At 44.1% G+C, this 25,270-nt stretch overlaps 1 protein-coding gene across 2 annotated transcripts in view; it reads right to left on the bottom strand.

Annotated features, from left to right (window-relative positions):
• PKN2 (protein kinase N2) overlaps positions 1 to 25,270 on the bottom strand; it is a 163,625-nt gene that overhangs the window by 66,767 nt on the left and 71,588 nt on the right. For both annotated transcript variants that reach the window (XM_038744722.1, XM_038744723.1), the window contains exon 2: positions 10,028 to 10,328. In XM_038744722.1, the coding sequence (XP_038600650.1) occupies positions 10,028 to 10,328 (301 nt within the window). The remainder of the gene's footprint in view (positions 1 to 10,027; positions 10,329 to 25,270) is intronic.

Here is a 25,270-nt window from a genome sequence, read left to right as displayed (position 1 = left end):
AGTATGTTTGGTTTTGTTCTCTGTCTCCCCCCTTTTAGACTGTGAGCCCACTGTTGGGTAGGGACTGTCTCTATATGTTGCCAATTTGTACTTCCCAAGCGCTTCGTACAGTGCTGTGCACATAGTAAGCGCTCAATAAATACGATTGATTGATTGATTGATTAAGTGCCATGCCCAAAGTCACACAGCTGACAAGTGGCGGAGCCGGGATTTGAACCCATGACCTCTGACTCCAAAGCCCGGGCTCTTTCCACTGAGCCACGCTGCTTAAGTCTTCGATGCTACGGGGTGATGGTGTTCCCCTCACTGTTCTGGGGTCCACAGGAATAATAAATGATAGTTGTGGCATTTGTTAAGCACTGTGCGCCAAGCCCTGTGCAAACTGCTGATGGTCAGATTGGACACAATTCCTGCCTCTCACGAGAGGATCACAGCTGAAGGGAGAGGAACAACAGGCATTTAAAACTTACTTCACAGGTTAGGAAATGGAGACACCGAAGTTATGTGACTTATCCAAGCTCACGCAGCGGGCAAGTGGCTGAACAGGGATGAGGACCCAGATCTGTGGCCTCCCACGCCTGTGTTTTTTAATGTCTTTAGCGCCTCAACCCTCCTGTCCCTCTCCCCGACTATCACTTGCCCCTAATGATCTGGTCACAGACTTCACAAAATTGAAACTCTCAGGTGTGATCTTCCTATACGTTACCGACTTGTACTTCCCAAGCGCTTAGTACAGTGCTCTGCACTCAGCAAGCACTCAAGTAAGCTTCGGAGTCAGAAGTCAGGGGTTCAAATCCCGGCTCTGCCAATTGTCAGCTGTGTGACTTTGGGCAAGTCCCTTCACTTCTCTGGGCCTCAGTTCCCTCATCTGTAAAATGGGGATTAAGACTGTGAGCCCCCCTGGGACAACCTGATCACCTTGTAACCTCCCCAGCGCTTAGAACAGTGCTTTGCACATAGTAAGCGCTTAATAAATGCCATCATCATCATCATCATCAACAAATACGATTGAATGAATGAATAATTGTCCCTCCATAAGTGCTACCCAAACGTCCGAGGGTCAGGTGATCTTTGATGGGTTCTCTTCCGGATGCACCCCCTCTACACAACTCATAAGCTCTCGAAGGTTTAAAAAGACCTTTTTTTTTTTTTTTTACAGTATTTGTTAAGTGCTTACTATGTACCAGGCTCTGTACTAAGCGCCGGGGTAATAATGATGGCATTTATGAAGGGCTTACTATGTGCAAAGCACTGTTCTAAGCGCTGGGGTGGTTACAAGGTCATCAGGTTGTCCCACGGGGGGCTCACAGTCTTCATCCCCATTTTCCAGATGAGGTAACTGAGGCCCAGAGAAGTGAAGTGACTTGCCCAAAGTCACACGGCTGACAGTTGGCGGAGCCGGGATTTGAACCCATGACCTCTGACTCCAAAGCCCGGGCTCTTTCCACTGAGCCACGCTGCATACGAGGTAATTAGGTTGGACACAGTCCCTTTCCCAAACAGGGCTCAGTCTCAGCTCCTATTTTACAAGATGAAGTAACCGAGGCCCAGAGAAGTTAAGTGACTTGCTCAAGGTCACACAGCAGATGGTGCCAAGCAGTGCCCATGTTACTTTCCACACAGAGTTCCCCTTGGGCTGGGGCAGCATCCAGCCCCGGAGGGTCAGCCTGGACATTACGGCTCACATGTGGGCTACGTGCGGATTCAGGGCAGTGAATCTGGGCTCATCTCTTAATCATGACTTCCAAAGATGGTAAATGGATGGTAAAAGGATGATACCTCCTCCAGGAGGCCTTCCCAGACTGAGCCCCTTCCTTCCTCTCCCTCTCGTTCCCCTCTCCATCCCCCCATCCTACCTCCTTCCCTTCCCCACAGCACCTGTATATATGTATATATGGTTGTACATATTTATTACTCTATTTATTTATTTATTTTACTTGTACATATCTATTCTATTGATTTTATTTTGTTAGTATGCTTGGTTTTGTTCTCTGTCTCCCCCTTCTAGACTGTGAGCCCGCTGTTGGGTAGGGACTGTCTCTATATGTTGCCACCTTGTACTTCCCAAGCGCTTAGTACAGTGATCTGCACACAGTAAGTGCTCAATAAATACGATTGATTGATTGATTAGAGGAGAACCTCTGTCTCCTTGCATAATACTGCAGTAAATCTTTGCCACTTTATGCCCAAGAAGCACGGCTTAGTGTACAGGGCACAGACCTGGGGTCCAGAGGATCTGAGTTCTAATCCTGACCTCGCCACATAATAATAATAATGGCATTTATTAAGCGCTTCCTATGTGCAAAGCACTGCTCTAAGCGCTGAGGAGGTTACAAGGTGATCAGGTTGTCCCACGGGGGGGCTCACAATCTCAATTCCCATTTTACAGATGAGGTAACTGAGGCCCAGAAAAGTGACTTGCCCAAAGTCACATAGCTGACAATTGGCAGAGCGGGGACTTGAACCTATGACCTCTGACTCCAAAGCCCGTGCTCTTTCCACTGAGCCACGCTGCTTCACTTGATTGCTATGTACCTTGGGCAAGTCATTTAACTTCTCTTGGCCACAGTTACCTCATCTGTAAAATGGGGACTAAAGACTGTGAGCCCCTGGTGGAACAGGGGCTGCATCCAACTTGGTAAACTTGTATCTACCCCAGGGCTTAGTACAGCATCCGGAACGTAGTAAATACTCTGACGAACACCAAAAAAAAAGTTGTCTAGAGGTCCTGTCAGAAAGAACAAATGGCAGCTGTGAGGTCATGGGTTCAAATCCCAGCTCCACCACTTATCAGCTGGGTGACTTTGGGCAAGTCACTTCACTTCTCTGGGCCTCAGTGACCTCATCTGTAAAATGGGGATGAAGACTGTGAGCCCCACGTGGGGCAACCTAATCACCCTGTAACCTCCCCAGCGCTTAGAACAGTGCTTAGCACATAGTAAGCGCTTAATAAATGCCATTAGCAGCAGCAGCAGTAGGTGATGGAAGCGTTGTGGTAAAAGCACTGGAAGCTGTGGTACAAATGGGAAGAGAGATGAGATTTTCATGTAATTACGGCACTTGGTATGGGCTTACCGTGTGCCAGTCATTACGTGAACTGCTGGAGTAGATGCTTGATATAATCTCTAGACTGTCAGCTCCCTGTGGGCAGGGAACGTGCCCGCTAACTCTGTCGCACTGTATTCTCCGAGGTGCTTGGTCCAAATCAATCATATTTATGGAGCGTTTCCTCTGTACAAAGCACTGTACAAACACTTGGGAGAGTACAGTATATCAGAGCTGGCAGAAACGTTCCTGGCGCTCTGCCGAGTTAAGCGCTCAATAAATGCCATCGATTGATTGATTGGAATAGGGAGCTGGGCTCAGTCAGCTTCTCCCTAACCCCCTGCTGAGCTATGACGATGATAATAATAATAATAATAATAATAATAATAATAATAATAATAATAATCATAATAATGGCATTGTTAAGCGCTATGTGCCAAGCAGAAGGGATGACTCTTCGGCTCTCTTCCAGGTGACCAGATATTCATTCATTCACTCAATCATATTTATTGAGCGCTTACTGTGTGCAGAACACTGTACTAAGCACTTGGGAAGTACAATTCGGCAACATATAGAGATGATCCCTACCCAACAACGGGCTCACAGTCTAGAAAGAGGAGACAGACAACAAGACAAAACAAGTAGACAGGTGTCAATACCGTCAGAATAAATAGATATCTTGTGCTCCGACCAGGCGGCTGCCTAAAATATCCACCCCCGCCCCCCAACCCCACATTATTAACTCTCCCTAGCTTCACTTTCACCCCAGGGACAGCACAAGTGTGAAGAAATATTTTCTGGGCAAGAGGATTGCAGAGAAGGATCAGTTTCATTTCTCTCTGCCCCAACAGTGCCACTTAGATAAGGAAGAAATGAAGGAGGGCACCAACTAGAAAATGGGAGAATCAAATCTTTCTGTTTCTTTGGACTGGTCCTCCTGAACCCTCTACTTGCTAGATCTCCCCAGCCTTTCTCTCATTGTATTCTAGTTCACGTACACCCTGTCTTTGTTTCCCCCTTTAGATTCTGGTTGGTTTTTCTTATTGTCCATTGGGTGTATTTTAGCTCTCCCCCTCCTCCTCATCCCCCTCGCCTTACCTCCTTCCCCTCCCCACAGCACCTGTATATATGTATATATGTTTGTACGTATTTATTACTCTATTTATTTATTTTACTTGTACATATTTATTCTATTAATTTTATTTTGTTAATATGTTCTGTTTTGTTCCCTGTCTCCCCCTTCTAGACTGTGAGCCTGCTGTTGGGTAGGGTCCGTCTCTATATGCTGCCAACTTGTACTTCCCAAGAGCTTAGTACAGTGCTCTGCACACAGTAAGCGCTCAATAAATATGCTTGAATGAATGAATGAATGGGATGATCTGTTTTGCTATTGACCACTGGGTTAACTCTTTCCTTGTCTATTGTCTGCCTCTGCTTTGGGTCACCTTGGCCCCCTTTTTGGTTTGCTATTCCCGCTGTATTCCCCTATTCGCTTCTTCCACCTTATCTACCCGCAATTGCTGGATGGCCACAGACTATTCTGCCATAAGGAATTTCCAGGCAGGCAGGCAGGCAGGCTCAGCCACTATGGGAAGCTCCAGACTGACTCTCCAATTCTCCCTGGGAGGGATGGGGCTTGTACCCACGATTGGCAGAGGAGCCAATCTCTGCCCACCAGATCGCAGTGCCTTCTGGAAAGGGTAGGCAAAAAAGCCCCTAGGCACTCTAGGGTTTGTGATCCTGGCTCCCGTCTTTATAATCCTCCTTTTTAAGGTACCCTGCTCGGCCTGGGGCCTTAATCTCCCTTTTCTGATCCTTCACGTCAGCTGGAGTATTTGCAGCCGATTTCCAGAAAGACTTAACGCTGTGGACTTACGTCTTTAAAAGCGTTTCTTCTGCCCACCCAGCCTTTAAGTTCTTCTGCTATAGTTCACTACAGAGTTCCCGTCATCCGTGCTCCGACGATGGCTCGGTCCAGTGGGCCAAGCAGCAGCATACGCGTGTCTTCTTACTGGCAGGCTGACTGTCATTTGCGGCCTCTTTGGGGACGCCTGTTTTGCTATTGAGGATTAAGTGTGACACGGGCGATGCCGTCTGAAGGGCTGTGTGACGACTTGAGCTAGAGGTCACACCTACCGAGAAACCTTGGCAGATCAACCACGCGGCGGAATTGGAGTTGTTTCTGGAGCTTGTCAGCATTTTGGCTCCTCATTCTGCCCGCCAGACTCGTAAGGGAAACGATAGCCACCGTGATCAGCGGTCATATCCCGAGAGACAGCGGCAGGAGTCTGTGTCTAATGCTGTCCAACTCTCTCGTTCGTGCTCCTCACCGAACCACATCTGCAGTTTTAATTTGGGCTCAGTGACAGACTGGACAAGTGAAGGCACATGTTGGGTCGGAACGGATGAAATGGAGACAAATATATGTCTAGATAGATAGATGTCTATACAGATAGCTATATCTAGACATAGCTATCTATATAGAGATCTATCTATACTGATATATCTAGTTATATCTACATAGATATATATTTGTCCATTTCATCCAACCCAATATATCTAGATATACCTATATATATCTATATACATATCTATGTACCTATATATATCTATATAAGTATATACACTCCTATCTCTATATATCTATAAGTATATATCTATATACATATATATGCACATATATATCTATATACACATATATGCACATATATATCTATATACACATATATGCACATATATATCTATATACATATGCACATATATATCTATATACATATATACATATATATCTATATACATATATATACATATATATCTACATACATATATACATATATATCTATATACATATATATCTATATACACATATATACATATATATCTATATACATATATATACATATATATCTATCTATATATACATATATATAGATAGATATATAGATATATAGATATATATACATCTATCTATCTAGAAGCGCTATGTGCCAAGCAGAAGGGATGACTCTCCTGCTCTCTTCCAGGTGACCAGATATTCATTCATTCACTCAATTATATTTATTGAGCGCTTACTGTGTGCAGAGCACTGTACTAAGCACTTGGGAAGTACAATTCGGCAACATATAGAGATGATCCCTACCCAACAACGGGCTCACAGTCCAGAAAGGGGAGACAGACAATAAGACAAAACAAGTTGACAGGTGTTAATACCATCAGAATAAATAGATATCTTGTGCTCCGACCAGGCGGCTGCCTAAAATATATATGTTTGAGACATATATATCTCAAACCCAAGCTGTCTCCAATTAAACTCTGAATTTCAAAGCAGGGAGGTATGATTGGAACTGTAGGCTGACAATTTCTTCCTCTATCCAATGCGGTACCCCATCAGCTCTGTCAAAGAAGTCTGAGCCCCTGATGGTTTCCTCCTTCTATCCGAGCCCTCCTACTGCCTTCTTCTCCCGTGTTGGCCCAGGGGTTCTTCCAACGTGATTTTATGTGAAGAGCAAACTGTGCCAAATAATTTAATAGACTTCCGAAACTAACCCTAAAGAGGGGAAAAGGTTCCAGTTGCAATTTATCAAGTCTTTAGAAAAGCCACGTGGCCTAGTGGAAAGAGCACGGGCCTGGGATCGGAGGACCTGGGTTCTAATGCCGGATCCGCCCCTCGTCTGCCGTGTGACCTTGGGCAAGTCATTTCACTTCTCCGGGCCTCACTTACCTCATCTATAAAACGGGAATTCAAGCTGTGAGCCCCAGGTGGGGTAGATAACGGTGTCCAATCTGATGCATTTTAGTATGCCATTTAAGTGCTTAATCTAACCCAGTGCTTAGTACAGTGTCTGGCACACAAGCGCTTAACAGGTACCATTAAAAAGGAACAAAATAGTACTTAGTAACATTTTGATACCACTCCTTCCTGACAGCTCAGCCTCATTTTATCCATTTTCCTGGATGCGCACAGCAAGGTTGGGGTTGCACCCAAACGCTAGTTAGCACTCATCGGTGAAGATGAATCTGAAGTGGTGCTGGGCTGGGAGCTAACTCTACTATCTTTATCGAGAGCCTGATGAGGCTTTGGCTTTGAGAATGGACTAAGCTATTTAAATGATACCAAACTGGGGACGGTTAATACTTTAGAAGACAAGATTCAAATTCAAAGCAAGTTGGTAAAGCATTGGTCAAACACAGACCTGAACAAATTTAAGGTAGTACACCTTAAGAACTGAAAAAAACAAAACAAAACAGAAACAACCCCGCCACAAACAGGCAGACACAGAGCTGAAATCTGAATCTGAACAATCAGCATCACTGCCTAGGCTGGGGACCGAGGATATGAGCCCTGAAAGGTCAAGGGACACGTTTGACTGGACAATTTTATATTGACCCCAGTGCTTGGCACAGTACTTGGTACGCAGTACCTCTAGACTGTACACTCGTCGTGGGCAGGGAATGTGTCTGCTCCACTGTACTCTCCCAAGCACTTAGTCCAGTGCTCTGCACAAGGTAAGTGCTCAATAATTACAAGTGGCTAACTACACAGTTAGGACTTAATCAGTACCATGTGCGTGTGTGCAGAGAACACAGTACTAAGGACTTGAGAAAATACAAAAGAAAAGACAGTCACAGTCCCAAGGCTTATCAAGACACTCTTTTTGCAAGAGATTAACATGCACAGGCAGGAATTTGACAAGCAGATGTCAGAAAGTGTCTCTCCTGCTCTACTCTGCACTGCTCGGACTTATCCGAATATATCGTTTTGTTTAGGTCGCCGCACTTCAAAAAAAGACCATGAGAAACTGGGGTGGAGGGGACGCACTTATGAAGGGGCCACGGTTACTAAAGGGATGAAAAGGGTCTTAAGAAATAAAAGGAATTTCAGTCGTTTAGCTTCCAGAACAGAAAGTTACAAGCTGACTTACAATCCATTCATTCAATTGTATTTTATTGAGAGCTTATTGTGCGCAGAGCACTGTACTATGCGCTTGGGAGAGTACAAGATAGAAGATACATCACCTTGTATCCTCCGAAGTGCTTAGAACAGTGCTTTGCACATACTAAGCACTTAACAAATGCCATTATTATTATTATTATTATTATTATTACAAAGCAACAACAGACATATTCCCTGCCCACAGCCACCTTCATGCATGTGAAGGGCTTTCATGGGGAGGACGGTAATTAGAGAAGCAGCATGGCTCAGTGGGAAGAGCGCGGGCTTGAGAGTCAGAGGCCGTGGGTTCTAATCCCGCCTCCGCCATTTATCAGCTGTGTGACTTTGGGCAAGTCACTTCACTTCTCTGTGACTCAGTTACCTCACCTGTAACATGCGGATTAAGACTGTGAGCCCCCCCGGGGGACAACCTGATGACCTTGTATCTCCCCCAGTGCTTAGAATAGTGCTTGGCACATAGTAAGCGCTTAACAAATACCAAAATTATTATTATTATTAATAGTACATTTGTGAAGGCAGCTGAACAAGAAGGAAACTGCTTTAAGGAAATTAAAGCAGACAACAGGGAGATTAAAGAAAAAATTCTGGTCAAAATTTGGGAATAGACGTCACAGCCTCCAACCTCTGTACATCTTTAGGACTAAAAAGTCAACTGTTTTGGATCCAGGAGGCTACATCAGATTTTTTTTTTTTACCGGTATGTTGAGCACTCACTGTGTGCCAAACACTACGCGCTGGGGTAGATTCAAATTAATTACGTTGGATACCATCCCTGTCTCGCCTGGGGCTCCCAGTCTCAGTAGGAGGGAGCACGGGAGAACTAAGGCACAGAGAAGTTAAGTGACTTGCCCGAGATCACACAGCAAGCTACCGGCAGAGCCGGAATTAGAACCCAGGTCCTCGGATTCTGAGGCCTGTGGCTCTTTCCACTACGCCATGCTGCTTCTCTTGAGGTGCCGCCCGCCTCTGTGACTCTCCAATTGATGCAACATTCAAAATATAACCAGTATTAACAGATGGCAGATGTATCTTGAATATCAATTCCATCACTTCACTCGCTGGTGCAAGCATTAATGGGAACTGAATCGGCTGACACACGGGTACACAGGAGAGGAGGGGGACCAGATAATAGACAATTAAGTAATCGAGCACTGACTATCCAAATATGTATAATCCTTTGATTTTAATAATATCAATTTAATGAAACCCACTGTACTTTACTCCACATCCCAGGGGAACAAGAGGCTTATCCTAAAAGAACAGATTACAACATTCAAGTCATCTTACTAGAGTGTCCTCTGAATAGTTGTCATAGGAAAAAAATGCAGAGTTCAGTTGCCCTCCAGTAGACGGGAGATGTACTATTTACGACAGTCCTAAAAATAAGCATTCTTATTACATAATTTCTTTTTATACCACAGTTAGTGACTCAATGTACAGCAGATACTAAACAGCTGGAAAAGCAATGTAACTCACAGAAGTTGAACGTGAGGGAGAGAGAACGCACTTAAACAAAGGACATTAACTATTACAGGAATTTCAATACTTTTAGACTCCACATGCCCTAAGAGATTAATTCAACTTTCGTCGCTAGGTCCAAGCCACTGGTCACCTGTCATTTTCTTGCCTCGGCTCTTCCAAAGCCAACCTCATTTAAGAAACATTCACCGTGCACTACAATGTTTATATACAACGTCTGGCCATGGCAATATTCTGCGGGCTTTGAGTGCTCATGGCACTCATTCCCACGAAATCACTTTGTGCTAGAAATACTTGAGGAATCAAGTTTCAGGATTTTAAAATGGAATTCGGCATCGGAGAGTTATTTAGAATATTTCATATCATTCATCTCCCTGCCCCTATGAATGGGACGTCTCCAATTGAAAAAAAAAAACAAAACCAACAATTTTCCTGCCAGATTTTTTACATCAAATTTGCTCTTGAAAAAAAAAAACCTGCCTTTCCAGAATCTCTCTCTAGAACACTCTCCCAACCCAGCTTTTCAAGAATATGCCAAATATACTGTACCTGTAACATCTTCTGGATCTGTTACAACTATATGAGCATTTAATTCCTGTAGTCTATGATGCAATTCTTCCAATTTTTTATTGGATTTTTTCAAAATGTTGTCCACGTAAGCCAAATTTTTTTTATCCGTTGTGACCTTCCTGAGGTTTTCTGCTCCTTCTTTGATTTTCAGTTCCTTTCTTATTTCCCGTTTGATCCGATCCTTTATATCATCCAATTTCTGTTGGACCATCGTGTCCGAAAAGTCCAGTTTTTGGCCAGCGCTGACATGATCGGACAGCAGGAGACTTCGGGTGTCCCCCTGCAGTAAACAAAATGCACAAAACAGAAGTTTAGAAAAACGTCAGGGAAAAATGCAAATCTGGGATTTTTGTCCCATCTGATTGTGTAATAAATCCAAATTTGCCTTTAGTTTGCATTTAACAATCATTTACCTAAGTTGGCTCATAGGCTCACAAAACATTAAATATTGACCAAAGAACTGGATTTTCAACAGAACTGTTTTAATACTGAAGGAACGCCATTACTATTTTAAATATCTTATGCTTTACTTCGCCACCCACCTTGCATTTGTAAGCCTCATAGTTATAATTTACAATTTCCCGACGTCTGAGCCACGCAAAACTCCACTGAAATTCAACAAAGACTGTGTGATCCTTTACTGATCATTTTCAGCCATCTGTATTTTAGTCCATTAACACGCATCGAATGGTTTGGAAGAAAACTATGCTAGTACCATTTTGGAAACCAAACAGGATCACATGACCACGATGCTGGTTTTTAAAAATAATATTTATTAAGCAACTTACTAAACACTGGGGTAGATATAAGATAACCAGGTTGGACACAGTCCATGTTCCACATGGCGTCCACAATCTTAACCCCCATTTTACAGATGAGGTAACTGAGAAGTGAAATGACTCGCCCAAGGTCACATGGCAAACAAGTGGCAAAGCCGGAATTAGAACCCATGCCCTTCTGACTCCCAGGACTGTGCTCTATCCGTTATATATTTATGAAATTTTAAAAAGACACAAAACAATCTTGTTTTAACAACTACTGAGAATTTATGATACTCGAAGATAAATCACTGAAGAAACTACCCAAGGACACAAATTAATAGCATATTCTGCTGGGGTTTCAATTGGAAAACCTAAGATACCCCACTGGACTTGAACTTGGGATCGGTGAGAAAAATCAGGTCACAGTGGAAAGAGCAATGGCCTGGGAATCAGAGGACTTGGGTTCTAATCCCAACTCTGCCAAGGCTCCTGGAAAAATCCTTTCCTTAGGTGTTGCGTCCCTCTGCTGAGGGCTTGGATGCCTGAAAGTGCCTTCGACTCCCCTCTCTTCCCAAACCCCAAGCTTTCACAGGCTAAAGCGGCATTGCCTGGTGGATAGAGCGCAGGCCTGGGATTTAGAAGGTCATGGGTTCTAATCCTGGCTCCCCCGCTTGTCTGCTGTGTGACCTTGGGCAACTCTCTTCACTTCTCTGGGCCTCAGAAGTGCCTCACCTGTAAAATGGGGATGGAGGCTGTGAGCCCCACATGAGACAGGGACCGTGTCCAACCCAATTGCCTGCATTCATCCCAGGACTTAGTACGGTGCCTGGAACCGTATGCTTAAATACCATAAAAAAAGTAATATGCTTAAATACCATAAAAAAAGTAACTACTAACGGAGACAATATGAGTTCATCATCCTCTAGACTGTGAGCCTGTCTTCTAGACTGTGAGCCCGTTGTTGGGTAGGGACCGTCCCTATATGTTGCCGACCTGTACTTCCCAAGCGCTTAGTACAGTGCTCTGCACCCAGTAAGCGCTCAATAAATACGACTGACTGAATGAATGAATCAATTTAAGGAAAAACTTCACAGTTTTTTTTAAAACCTCTGCATTCTCTTAGTTTCAGCACGGCACCAGTAAAATAAAAAGCAATAATAGCAATAATATTATAATATTATTAGTTGTAGCTGACTAGAGAACAATAATATTATAATATTATTAGTTGTAGCTGACTAGAGAACAATAATATTAGGGTTTGTGGAGGGCACCCTGTAATAGGTGCTTCGGAAGTACAGAATCAAGTGCCACATTCCCTCCCCACTATGGCGCTTACGCTCTAACAGAGGATACAAACATAAAAAGATTTATCATACAAATGGTCAAAATAAATACTAGAATACACCACGGTTATACATTTATACATGGGCCTGGAGAAGGGTGCCATCTTATGCTGGGTAGGGACCGTCTCTATATGTTGCCAACCTGTACTTCCCAAGTGCTTAGTACAGTGTTCTGCACACAGTAAGCGCTCAATAGATACGACTGAATGAATGAATGCTGGCCTCATAAACTCATCCTCATCATTCATTCATGCAATCATATTTACTGAGCGCTTACTGTGTGCAAGGCACTGAATTAAGTGCTTGAATCATACGAGTGTAAGTTTCCTGTGGGCAGGGAATGTGTCCTGCTCCTGTTGTACTCCGTAAGCACGTTATGTATAGACTTGCATTCAGGAAGCACTCAATAAATAGGGCTACTGCTTCGATCCTAACCTCAGTGAACCTAATCGTTGTCCTAATCCAGCGCCTTCCCTACTTCGCCGGCACTATTGCTCTGCTCTACTACTAATTACGGCATTCGCTAAGCACAGATCTCAAGCCAAGCACGAGATACAAATTAATCACATCTGTCCCACATAAGGCACACAGTCTAAATAACCGTGCTTTGCACATAGTAAGCGCTTAATAAATGCCATTATAATAATAATAATAATAAATGGGAGGGAGAACAGGTATTGAATCCCCATTTTAAAGGTGAGGAAACTGGTACAGAGCACTAAAGTGAAGCTTGTTGTGGGCAGGGAATGTGTCTGTTATATTGTTACACTGTACTCTCCCAAGCGCTCAGTACAGTGCTCTGCACACGGTAAGCGCTCAATCAATACGACTGACTAGCCCAACGTCACACGGCAGGTTTAATGATGATGATGATGATGGCATTTGTTAAGTGCTTACTATGTGCAGAGCACTGTTCTAAGCGCTGGGGGGGGGATACGAGGTGATCAAGTTGCCCTATGTGGGGTTCACAATCGTAATCCCCATTTTACAGATGAGGTAACTGGGGCTCAGAGAAGTTAAGTGATTTGCCCAAGGTCACACAGCAGTCATGTGGCGGAGTCGGCATTCGAACCCACGACTTCTGACTCCAAAGCCCGTGCTCTTTCCAGGTTTAAGTGGTGGAGCCTGGATTAGAACCCAGGTCCTTTGACTCCTACATGCCGTCTCTTTCCCACTAGGCCACACTATTAGCCAGTATTCTACTTTTACTCAGCGGCTAACCTCAAAATGATCGCTACTCCCGATCAGGAGGAAGATGGGCCATTACCATTGGAAAACAGGAAAAGCGCACTGGGAATATTTCTCGACCTCAATCCACCACCTCATCAGTCCAGGGAAGTTACTACTTGCCACCCCTGCTTTCTGCAAGGGGAAAGGGTAGAGCTGATTCACTAAGTTTTTCCATATTTACCTCTTTTTGCCTTGTTTTGAGCTAACTGGCATTTGCGGGGAAGGGAGAGCTTTAAAATCTTCAAGTGTCTTCATCGAGAAAGGCACAATAATCCAGTGCCTTCCCTATCGCTCTGCTCTACTTTATACACATGGAAAGAGGAAGCATGCTGCCTCAAAACAACTCGAGAAGCAACGTGGCCTAGTGGACAGAGCGTGGGCCTGGGTTCTAATCCTGACTCCGCACGACCTCAGGAAAGTCACCTAAATTCTCTGTATTATCTGCAAAATGGGCATTAAGACTGTAATCCCTGTCAACTTGTTTTGTTTTGTTGTCTGTCTCCCCTTTCTAGACTGTGAGCCCATTGTTGGGTAGGGATTGTCGCTACCTGTTGCCAAATTGTACTTTCCAAGCGCTCAGTACAGAGCTCTGCATTAGTAAGCGCTCAATAAATACGACTGAATGAATGAATGAATCCCTATATGGGACATTTATTTATTTTACTTGTACATATTTACTATTCTATTTATTTTATTTTATTAATATGTTTTGTTGTCTGTCTCCCCCTTCTAGATTGTGAGCCCGCTGCTGGGTAGGGACCGGCTCAATATGTTGCCGACTTGTACTTCCCAAGCGCTTAGTACAGTGCTCTGCACCCAGTAAGTGCTCAATAAATACGACTGAATGAATGAATGACATAGATTGAGTCCAAACTGATTAGCTCGCATCTACCTCATGTCTACCAACTCTGGTACTCTCCAAAGCACTCAGTATAGTGCTCCGCACGTGGAAAGCCCTCAAATACCGCTGATGGGTCGATTTTGCAAAGGCGCGACGGTTACAGAGGTGGCTGATTTGATTTTCAATCCTTTCCTCAGTTTTTAAGATAACGGAACAGCCAAAAAGGTGGGGCAATTTGTCTAACAGGGAGGAGCACTAAAGAAAAGTTGGGGAGGGGGAGAGGAGGCAAGGAGGGAGGCAGAGAGACTGTGAGCCCCCAGAGGAGCAAGACCAATAATAATAATAATAATAATAATAATAATAATAATGTTGGCATTTGTTAAGCGCTATGTGCAAAGCACTGTCCTAAGTGCTGGGGGGGATACAAAGTGAGCAGGTTGTCCCATGTGGGGTTCACAGTCCTAATCCCCATTTTACAGATGAGGTTACTGAGGCTCAGAGAAGTTAAGTGACTTGCCCAAGGTCACACAGCAGACATGTGGCGGAGCCGGGATTCGAACCCATGACCTCCAATTCCAAAGCCCAGGCTCTTTCCACCGAGCCACGCTGCTTCTCAATAATGTTGGTATTTGTTAAGCGCTTATGTGGAATTTCCCCTAATGCAAACCCTCCAGTGCTTAGTACAGTGTTCTGACCGGCGAGCACTTAATAAATGCCGTTGCTATTAGATCGTAGTGAATACAGCACAAGCCTGGGAGTCAGAAGGTCACGGGTTCTAATCCTGGATCTGCCACTTGTCTGCTGTGTGACCTTGAGCGAATCACTTCACTTCCCTGGGCTCAGTTACCTCATCTGCAAAATGGGGATCGAGACTAGGGGCCCCATGTGGAACAGGGACTGTGTCCAGTCCAATTTTGCTTGTATCCACTCCAGCGCTTAGTACAGTGCCTGACACACAGTAAGCACTTAAATACCACAATTATTATAGTACAGTGCCTGACACACAGTGAGCACTTAAATACCACAGTTGTTATTATTATTATATTACTCTCTCAACTCTCATTCATTCAACCACATTTATGAAGTGCTTACTGTGTGCAGACCACTGTACTAAGCGCTTGGAAAAGTACAATACAACAACAAACAGCAACATTCCTTGCCCACAATGAGCGCACCGTCTAGGAGAGCAATACAAGTACAAATAAAATTGAAGATATAAGTGCCTGCCCATAATAATGATAATAATAATAATAATAATAATAATAATGGCATTTGTTAAGTGCTTACAATGTGCAGAGCACTGTTCTAAGCGCTGGGGGAGGGGATACAAGGTGATCAAGTTGTCCCACGTGGGGCTCACAGCCTTAATCCCCATTTTACAGATGAGGGAACTGAGGCTCAGAGAAATTAGGTGACTTGCCCAAGGTCACACAGCAGACATGTGGCGGAGTCGGAATTTGAACCCATGACCTCTGACTCCAAAGCCCATGCTCTTTCCACTAAGCCACGCTGCACGCAGTCAGCGCTTAACAAATCCCACAATTATTATTACTCTTTGAAGCGCTTAGTACAGTTTTCTGCACATAGTAAGCGCTCAATAAATACTACTGATTATTACTAGCCATGCAACTTTGTTTCGTTTTAAGAACTCACCAAAGATGCGGACAACCATCATTTAGTGTTCCAGAAGCAAGGTTAGAAAGACTCAAAGTTTTTATGCATAGATTTACGATAATCTGATTTGCGCCATAATGCTTCATCAAGCTAATTAAAAAACTGAAGTTCAGAGTATAATAAAAGCTAGATTTCCGATGAGCTTACCCAAATGTCATGCCAAATCCAAGCAAACATCTAAATAGCTACTGCAAATCTGATAAAAACTGGCAGGGCATGGCAGGATTTTCCTACGCAGTGAAATTAAAATTAAGATTAGCCTTTGTAAAACACTAAACTCGAGGAGAGGACGATGCGTGTGATTATTAAAAGTACATTAGAACTCGATTTCATTTCAATCCTGGCAAATGTAAAAACTCCAAACTGGCACGCACGCTCCACAGTATTTTTGCTGTTTAGCGAAACGATTTCTAGTCAAACAGTTCTCCGGGAAGAGACGGGAATACGCGGTCTACTTTAATGAGACGACGGTGCGGGGCGGCCAGTTATTTTGAAAATAAAAATGTGTAGACACGTATGGGCTAAAACCACTTCCATTTTGTGAAATGCTGAACAAAAATTCTTGCCTGAGCCATGTCATTAGGTCTGCTTTTTTCCTTCCTTGTTGTTTTGCTTTGTTTTTTTCCCCACGGCCCTTCCCTTCTTGCCCTGGGATTATTCCTATACGCTCACAAACACACTTCGATGTATCCACGATGCAGTGCTCCGTCTCAGGATGGCTCATCCCAGATGCTCATTTGGGAAATATTTGGGAAACTCATTTGGGGGTACTATTGTACTCACACTCACCAACAGGGAAGAGCCCGGGCCTGGGAATCCTCTATTCTAATCCCAGCTCTTCCCCTCATCCGCCGGGCAAGTCACTTCAATTCTCCGAGCCTCGCTACCTCATCTGTAAAATGGGGATGAAGCCCGGGGGCCCCATGTGACACGTGGACTGTGTCCAATCTATCTACCCCAGTGCTCAGTCATTCATTCAATCGCATTTATTGAGCACTTACTGTGTGCGGAGCACTGTACTAAGCGCTTGGGAAATCCAAGTTGGCAATATCTGGAGACAGTCCCTACCCAACAGTGGGCTCACAGTCTAGAAGGGGGAGACAGGGAACAAAACAAAACATATTAATAAAATAAATAGAATAGTAAACATGTACAAGTAAAATAAATAAATGTCCCATATAGGGATTCATTCATTCAGTCAGTCGCATTTATTGAGCGCTTACTAATGCAGAGCTCTGTACTAAGCGCTTGGAAAATACAAAACATATTAACAAAATAAAATAAATAGAATAAATACGTACAATGTCTAATAATAATAATACTTATGACATTTGTTAAGCGCTTACTATGTGCCAAGAACTGTTCTAAGTGCTAGGATAGATACAAGGTTATCAGGTTGTCCCACGTGGGGCTCCCAGTTTTGACCCCCATTTTACAGATGAGGGAACTGAGGCACAGAGAAGCAATCAATCATATTTATTGAGCGCTCACTGTGTGCAGAGCACTGTACTAAGCGCTTGGGAAGTACAAGTTGGCAACATATAGAGACGGTTCCTACCCAACAGTGGGCTCACAGTCTAAAAGGGGGAGACGGAGAACAAAACCAAACATACTAACAAAATAAAATAAATAGAATAGATATGTACAGGTAAAATAGAGTAATAAATATGTACAAACATATATACATATATACAGAGAAGTGAAGTGACTTGCCCAAAGTCACACAGCTGACAAGGGGTGGAGCTGGAATTCGAACCCACGACCTCTGGCTCCCAAGCCCATGCTCTTTCCACTAAGCCACGCCGCTTCTCTGGCACAACTTTGCCAGTTGTCAGCTGTGTGACTTTGGGCAAGTCACTTCACTTCTCTGGGCCTCAGTTACCTCATCTGGAAAATGGGGATTAAGACTGTGAGCCCCCCGTGGGACAACCTAATTACCTTGTAACCTCCCCCAGTGCTTAGAACGGTGCTTTGCACATAGTAAGTGCTTAACAAATGCCATTATTATTATTATTATTATTATTATTATAACAAACACCAGGAAAAAAAAAAGAGCTTACAGCCTAGAAAGGGAGGCAGGCATTAATATCAATGGATGAACAACAAATGCCCAAAAGGTACAGACAGAAGTCTACAGATGACGTAAAAGGGAGAGAAAGTTGGTGGGGGGGAAGAGGACTTAAACTGGGGAAGGTCTGCACAAGTTTTCTATCAGTAAGAATACTGAAAACCATGTGTATTTCAAATTCAATGTATTTACTGAGCGCTTACTGTGTGCAGAGCACTGTACTAAGCGCTTGGGAAGTCCAAGTTGGCAACATCTAGAGACGGTCCCTACCCAACAGCGGGCTCACAGTCTAGAATCATCCGGCATACGCTGAATCAATTACTCACTATTCTACTGTATACTATTCAGCGCTTAGAACAGTGCTTTGCACATAGTAAGCGCTTAATAAATGCCGTTATTATTATTATTATTATTATTATTATTACTACACAGCAGCGTGGCTCAGTGGCAAGAGCCCGGGCTTGAGAGGCAGAGACTGTGGGTTCTAATCCCGCCTCTGCCCCTTGTCAGCTGTGTGACTTTGGGCAAGTCACTTCACTTCTCTGTGCCTCAGTTACCTCATCTGTAAGATGGGGATTAAGTCTCTGAGCCTCACGTGGGACAACCTGATTACCTTGTACCTACCCCAGCACTTAGAACAGGGCTTGGAACACAGTAAGCGCTTAACCAATACCACCATAATCAGTATCTAGCACAGGACAGGAAATCAGAAGGTCATGGGTTCCAATCCCGGCTCCGCCACATCAGCTGTGCAACTTTGGGCAAGTCACTTAACTTAGAGAAGCAGCGTGGCTTAGTGGATAGAGCATGGGTTTGGAAGTCAGAGGTCAGGGGTGCTAATCCCAGCTCCGCCACTTGTCAGCTGTGTGACCTTAGGCAAGTCACTTAACCTCTCTGTGCCTCAGTTCCCTCATCTGTAAAATGGGGATGAAGACTGTGAGCCCCCCATGGGACAATCTAATTACCTTGTATCTACCCCAGTGCTTAAAACAATAAGCTCGTAACAAATAATAATAATAATGGCATTTATTAAGCGCTTACTATGTGCAAAGCACTGTTCTAAGCGCTGGGGAGGCTACAAGGGGATCAGGTTGTCCCACGTGGGGCTCACAGTCTTCATCCCCATTTTACAGATGAGGTAGCAGACACAGAGAAGTGAAGTGACTGGCCCAAAGTCACACAGCTGACAAGTGGTGGAGTCGTCATTTGAACCCATGACCTCTGACTCTCAAGCCCGGGCTCTTTCCACTGAGCCACGCTGCTTCTCAATATACTCAATATACCAATATCATTATTATTATTACCTGGATTTGGTGGGTGAGGGGTTTCCAAGATTTCCTTTCCTTCTCATTATGGGCAGGGAATGTGTCTTAATTCTGTGGTATCATACTCTCATTCATTCATTCAATCAATCGCATTTACTGAGTGCTTACTGTGTGCGGAGCACTGTACTAAGCGCTTGAGAAGTACAAATCATCAACATATAGAGACGGTCCCTACCCAATAACGGGCTCACAGTCTAGGAAGGGGAGACAGACAACAGAGGATTGGGTTTTTTTATTCACATTTAAAAGGGGGAGACAGACAACAAAACAAAACACGTAGACAGGTGTCAGAACCGTCAGAATAGATAGAATTATAGCTATAGAAATACAGGCTCCATCAATCGTATTTACTGAGCGCTTACTATGTGCAGAGCACTGTACTAAGCGCTTGGGAAGTACAAATTGGCAACATATAGAGACAGTCCCTACCCAACAGTGGGCTCACAGTCTAAAAAACCGCTCCAGGCCTCAGTGGTTCATTCAGTCGTATTTATTGAGTGCCGCTTGAGGTCGCGAATTGTAAATTGTGAATTCGAGGTGATTCGATACTCTCCCAAGCACTTAGTACACTGCTCGGCAATAGGAAGTGCTCATTAAATACCGTTGATTGATTCAAAATTAGAGCTTCGTTGCAAGGGGTGACAGAAATCATTCTTGTTATCTTGTGTGCAAAGGCTTATCGAGCTTGCCGGGTCCTGGCCCCCCAGGCCTGGCATTGGCACGATGTTTTGGTCACTTTGATCACGAAATGCGTCCTTAGAGAACCATCATGTGCCCTCGGCACTGTGCTGCTCCCTGCCCGTTGCTTTCTGTGCCCCAGAAGGAAGAAGACTGGCAAGGAACAAAGAGCGTGAATGGCACTGGGCAGCCACTACCACTGGAACCGATTCCTCCCCGCGGAGGCTCGGCCCCCAAAACCCCGGCTTCTCCGTCGTTCCTGGCGGGAGACTCCGTCGCCAGCAAGTTCACGGCAGCGGAGCTTAAGATGGTACCAGCTCTGTCGGATTGTACTCTCCCAAGTGCTCAGTACAGTGCTCTGCAAAGGATGCTCATTCATTCATTCATCCAGTCGTATTTACTGAGTGCTTACTGTGTGCAGAGCACTTTACTAAGCGCTTGGCTTACCAGCTGTCGGATTGTACTCTCCCAAGTGCTCAGTACAGTGCTCTGCATAGTATATTCATTCATTCATTCGTATTTACTGAGCGCTTACTGTGTGCAGAGCACTTTACTAAGCGCTTGGCTTACCAGCTCTGTCGGATTGTACTCTCCCAGGTGCTCAGTACAGTGCTCTGCATAGTATATTCATTCATTCATTCGTATTTATTGAGCGCTTACTGTGTGCAGAGCACTTTACTAAGCGCTTGGGAAGTACAAGCGCTTAGGAGGCCTTTCCAGATTGAGCCCCCTCCTTCCTCTCCCCCTCCTCCCCCGCCTTACCTCCTTCCCTTCCCCACAGCACCTGTATATATGTATATATGTTTGTACGGATTTATTACTCTATTTAGTTTACTTGTACATATCTATTCTATTTATTTTATTTTGTTAATATGTTTGGTTTTGTTCTCTGTCTCCCCCTTCTAGACTGTGAGCCCACTGTTGGGTAGGGACCATCTCTAGATGTTGCCAACTTGGACTTCCCAAGCGCTTAGTACAGTGCTCTGCACACAGTAAGCGCTCAATAAATACGATTGGTTGATTGATACAAGTGGGCAACATCCAGCGCTTAGAACAGTGCTTTGCACATAGTAAGCGCTTAATAAATGCCATCATTATTATATAGAGACAGTTCCTACCCAACAACGGGCTCACAGTCTAGATGGGGGAGACAGACAACAAAACATGTAGACAGGTGTCAAAAATAAATAGAATTATAGCTTTAAACACATCATTAATAAAATAGAGTAGTAAATATGCATAAGTAAAATAAATAGAATAATAAATCTGTACAAATATATACAAGTGCTGTACGGAGGGGAAGGAGGTGGGGAGGGGGTCGCGGGGAAGGGAGGAGGAGAGGAAAAAGGGGGCTCAGTCTGGGAAGGCCTCAATGAACACCACTGATGATGGAAGAAAATGTGCGTGCTGAGTGACGTTTGAGGAAGGTGATTCATCTTTAAAGTCTTACTAAAATCACAGCTCCTCCAGGAAGCCTTCCCTGACTGACCTCCCCTCCCTCCCCTCCGGGTCACATATGCACTTAGACGTGCATCCCACAAACATTTCTGATGGTCCAACCCGACAGCACTTTTATATGTATCCTTACACCCTGCTGCCTCCCCTATCAATCGATGCTATTCATTCAATTCATTCATTCAATTGTATTTACTGAGTGCTTACTGTGTGCAGAGCACTGTACTAAGCGCTTGGGAAGTACAGGTTGGCAACATATAGAGACGGTCCCTACCCAACAGCAGGCTCACAGTCTAGAAGGGGGGAGACAGACAACAAAACATGTGGACAGGTGTCAAGTCCTCAGAACAAATAGAATTAAAGCTAAATGTACAATGGACTCGGAGACAAGGCATCAGTGATCAAATGGCGCGTGCAGAGCCCTGAACTAAGCGCTTGGCAGAGTACGATACAACAGAGTTGGTAGACACCTTACCTGCGCGCAAGGAGCTTACAGTCTCGAGGGGGAGACCGACCCTCGTATAAATAACTATCTCTAATTTAGCAATCTCGAGTTGATTTTAATGTCTGTCCTTCCTACTGAAATGTAAGCTTCTGGAGGGCGGGGATCACGCCTACAAACTAGACTGGACCCCGTATCCCATCCCCAAGCCGAAGCTCTCCATAAATACCACCGATTGACTGATCGGTTGATCGGGGTGGCCCGAAAAAGAGAGAGAGGCTGCTACTGTCACCTCCCAGGAGGTGTTGAAAAGCTCGATCCAGGGTGTCAGCTGTTTGGGAAGAGAGGGAAGGGGGAGGATCCGGGCAATGTTTTGGAAGAGGAACCTCCAGGGTCGAGTGGTTGACGGAGCGTCCGTCAGTCAGTCCACGGTTTTTACTGAGCTCTTACTGCAAGCGCGGCACTGTACTGAACGCTTGGGAGAGTACGGTATAATACAGTATGACGCCCGGCTTCCGAGGGCAGCGAACATGTGGCTTGCTTCTGCTAAAGCCCCTCAAGAACCGTAGTTCGGTGCTCCCTCCCGTTCCTCTGGCTGATGGAAATCCCGTGCAATGGGCTCTGAAAGGGAAGCAAGCTTATACAGCTCCTTTATCAACTGGTCTAAGGCTTGTGTTAGTGTCTCCGGCCTGGGAAAAAAAAACCCTACTAAGCTCAAAATTTAACCAAATGCTGAATACTGTGAAGAAATATCAGCCCAAAGGCACGGACCTGGGCCTTTTCTTGCACCCAGGTCAATGTTGATTCATTCATTCGATCGTATTTATTAAGCGCTTATATAGTAGGTGCTTAGGCTTAGTGGAAAGAGCCCGGGCTTGGGAATCAGAGGTCATGGTTCTAACCCCAGATACGCCACTTGTCAGATGTGTGACTCTGGGTAAGTCGCTTCACTTCTCAGGCCTCAGTGACTTATCTGTAAAATGGGGATTAAGACTGTGAGCCCCATATGGGACAACCTGATTACCCTGTATCTATCTATCCCAGTGCTTAGACCAGTGCTTGGCATGTAGTAAGCGCTTAACAAATTCTCTGTGCTATTATATTCTCTGTGTTATTATTATATTCTCTGTGCTTGTTACCTCATCTGTAAAATGGGGATTAAGACTGTGAGCCCCGCCGTGGGACAACCTGACCACTTTGTAACCTCCCCAGTGCTTAGAACAGTGCTTTGCACATAGTAAGCACTTAATAAATGCCATTATTATTATTATTATTATATTCTCTGTGCCTCTGCTACCTCATCTGTAAAATGTCTCAGTTACCTCATCTGTAAAATGGGGATTAAGACTGTGAGCCCCCCGTGGGACAACCTGACCACTTTGTAACCTCCCCAGTGCTTAGAACAGTGCTTTGCACATAGTAAGCACTTAATAAATGCCATTATTATTATTATTATTATATTCTCTGTGCCTCTGCTACCTCATCTGTAAAATGTCTCAGTTACCTCATCTGTAAAATGGGGATTAAGACTGTGAGCCCCCCGTGGGACAACCTGATCACCCTGTAACCTCCCCAGTGCTTAGAACAGTGCTTTGCACATAGTAAGCACTTAATAAATGCTATCATTATTATTATTATTAAATACTATTATTATTAAAATGTTGCAGTGATGATGGGATAATACAAACCAAATCACATACTTTATTGAAATTATTGAAATTAAACCCTTGCTCATGTGGGTGCACAGTATGCCTTTCAACTCTGTTGTACTGTACTCTCCCAAGTGCTTTGTACAGTGCTCTGCGCACGATCAGCGCTCAAAAAACACCATCACCGATTAACTAAACACTTTCGAGGCGATATTAATCGGTAAAATAGAAAAATCCAACTCCTAAAAGAGCATACTCGGTGGCTGAAAGAATTTTTAACAGTTTCCAGTTTGGAATTTAAGAAGCATAACTAATCCATTTGAAAGAACAAAAGGCCAGTGTCCCCGCGCAGAAAATAGTCCATCGACGTACCCTAATGAAAACCAACCTACGAGAAGGAAAAAGTGTGCCTTAGAGAATGTACGAGAATATTCCAAATGTATGTATAAAATGTCATTGCTCCGACAAGGGTGGGGCTAGGGTATAGAAAAACCACAAATAGCCATAACTAGTTTCCTCGGTTCTATACACATAGCACGGGAAATACAGGTTCTTCTGGTCTGACTGCCAGAATTGCACGAAAACAGTTGGGCTTGGGCTGCTGATTTGTCCACTGTCACTCAGGTCATTCGGATTGTGGGAACACAACAGAAAGGACACTGTAATAGTATCACTGGTGGTCAATGTATATATGTATATATGGTTGTACATATTTATTACTCTATTTATTTATTTATTTATTTTACTTGTACATTTCTATCCTATTTATTTTATTTTGTTGGTATGTTTGGTTCTGTTCTCTGTCTCCCCCTTTTAGACTGTGAGCCCACTGTTGGGTAGGGACTGTCTCTATGTGTTGCCAATTTGTACTTCCCAAGCGCTTAGTACAGTGCTCTGCACATAGTAAGCGCTCAATAAATACGATTGATTGATTGATTGATAAAAAAATACAAATTAAAAAAAATCAGCCAGGCCTACCTCTTCTTCCTCTAGGCTAACCAAGCCATTAGGTAAATGAATTCGGATTGCACGGCAAATTTGAATCGCACTTGGATTTGCATCCATTATCCACCCTTCCCTCATCCCTACATTATCTATACATCCATAATTAATTTGTATTAATGTCTCTATCCGCTCTAGACTGCAAGCTTGTTAGGGGCAGTGTACCATATAACCGACTCCGTTGGACTCTGTACACTCCCAAGTGCTTAATACAGTTCCCTGCACAGAGTAAGTGCTCAAAAATCACCGATTAAGTGATCGAACAATGGAAAACCTTTGGAGAGAACTTTATCATCTAAATGTGGGCTACACGTGGAACTGCTCTAGCAGTCTCAGTGACTTGAAATGAGTTATTTTTAGTCACACGGATGCACAATTACCCAAAAATGTTGCCAAAGATTTCATTCTTTTGCATTCTTTCTGCCGTGCATTTGCATGGCATTCTTTCTGCCATGTTAAGCCGTACTGACCAACAGAAGGAACCACTCTGACTGTCCAAGTCACGCTGGCAGATTTTTTTTTCACGGTATTTGTTAAACACTAATTGCAGGCACTGAACTAACTGCTGGGGTGGATTCAAGCTGATCAGCTCGGACATAGTCTGTGTCTTACGCAAGGCTCAAAGCCTTAATCCTCATTTTCTAGATGACGTAACAGCGGCACCGAGGAGTGAAGTGACTTAACCGAGATCGCCCAGCGGACAAGTGGCAAAGCCGGGATTAGAACCCAGGCCCTCTGACTCCCAAGGCCTGTG

This window comes from Tachyglossus aculeatus, chromosome 4 (genome assembly GCF_015852505.1).
Source record: "Tachyglossus aculeatus isolate mTacAcu1 chromosome 4, mTacAcu1.pri, whole genome shotgun sequence".
In the NCBI taxonomy this organism is placed as follows: domain Eukaryota; kingdom Metazoa; phylum Chordata; class Mammalia; order Monotremata; family Tachyglossidae; genus Tachyglossus; species Tachyglossus aculeatus.
The sequence above is the reverse complement of the archived record's forward strand: the minus strand, read 5'-3'. Positions and strand labels throughout refer to the sequence as shown.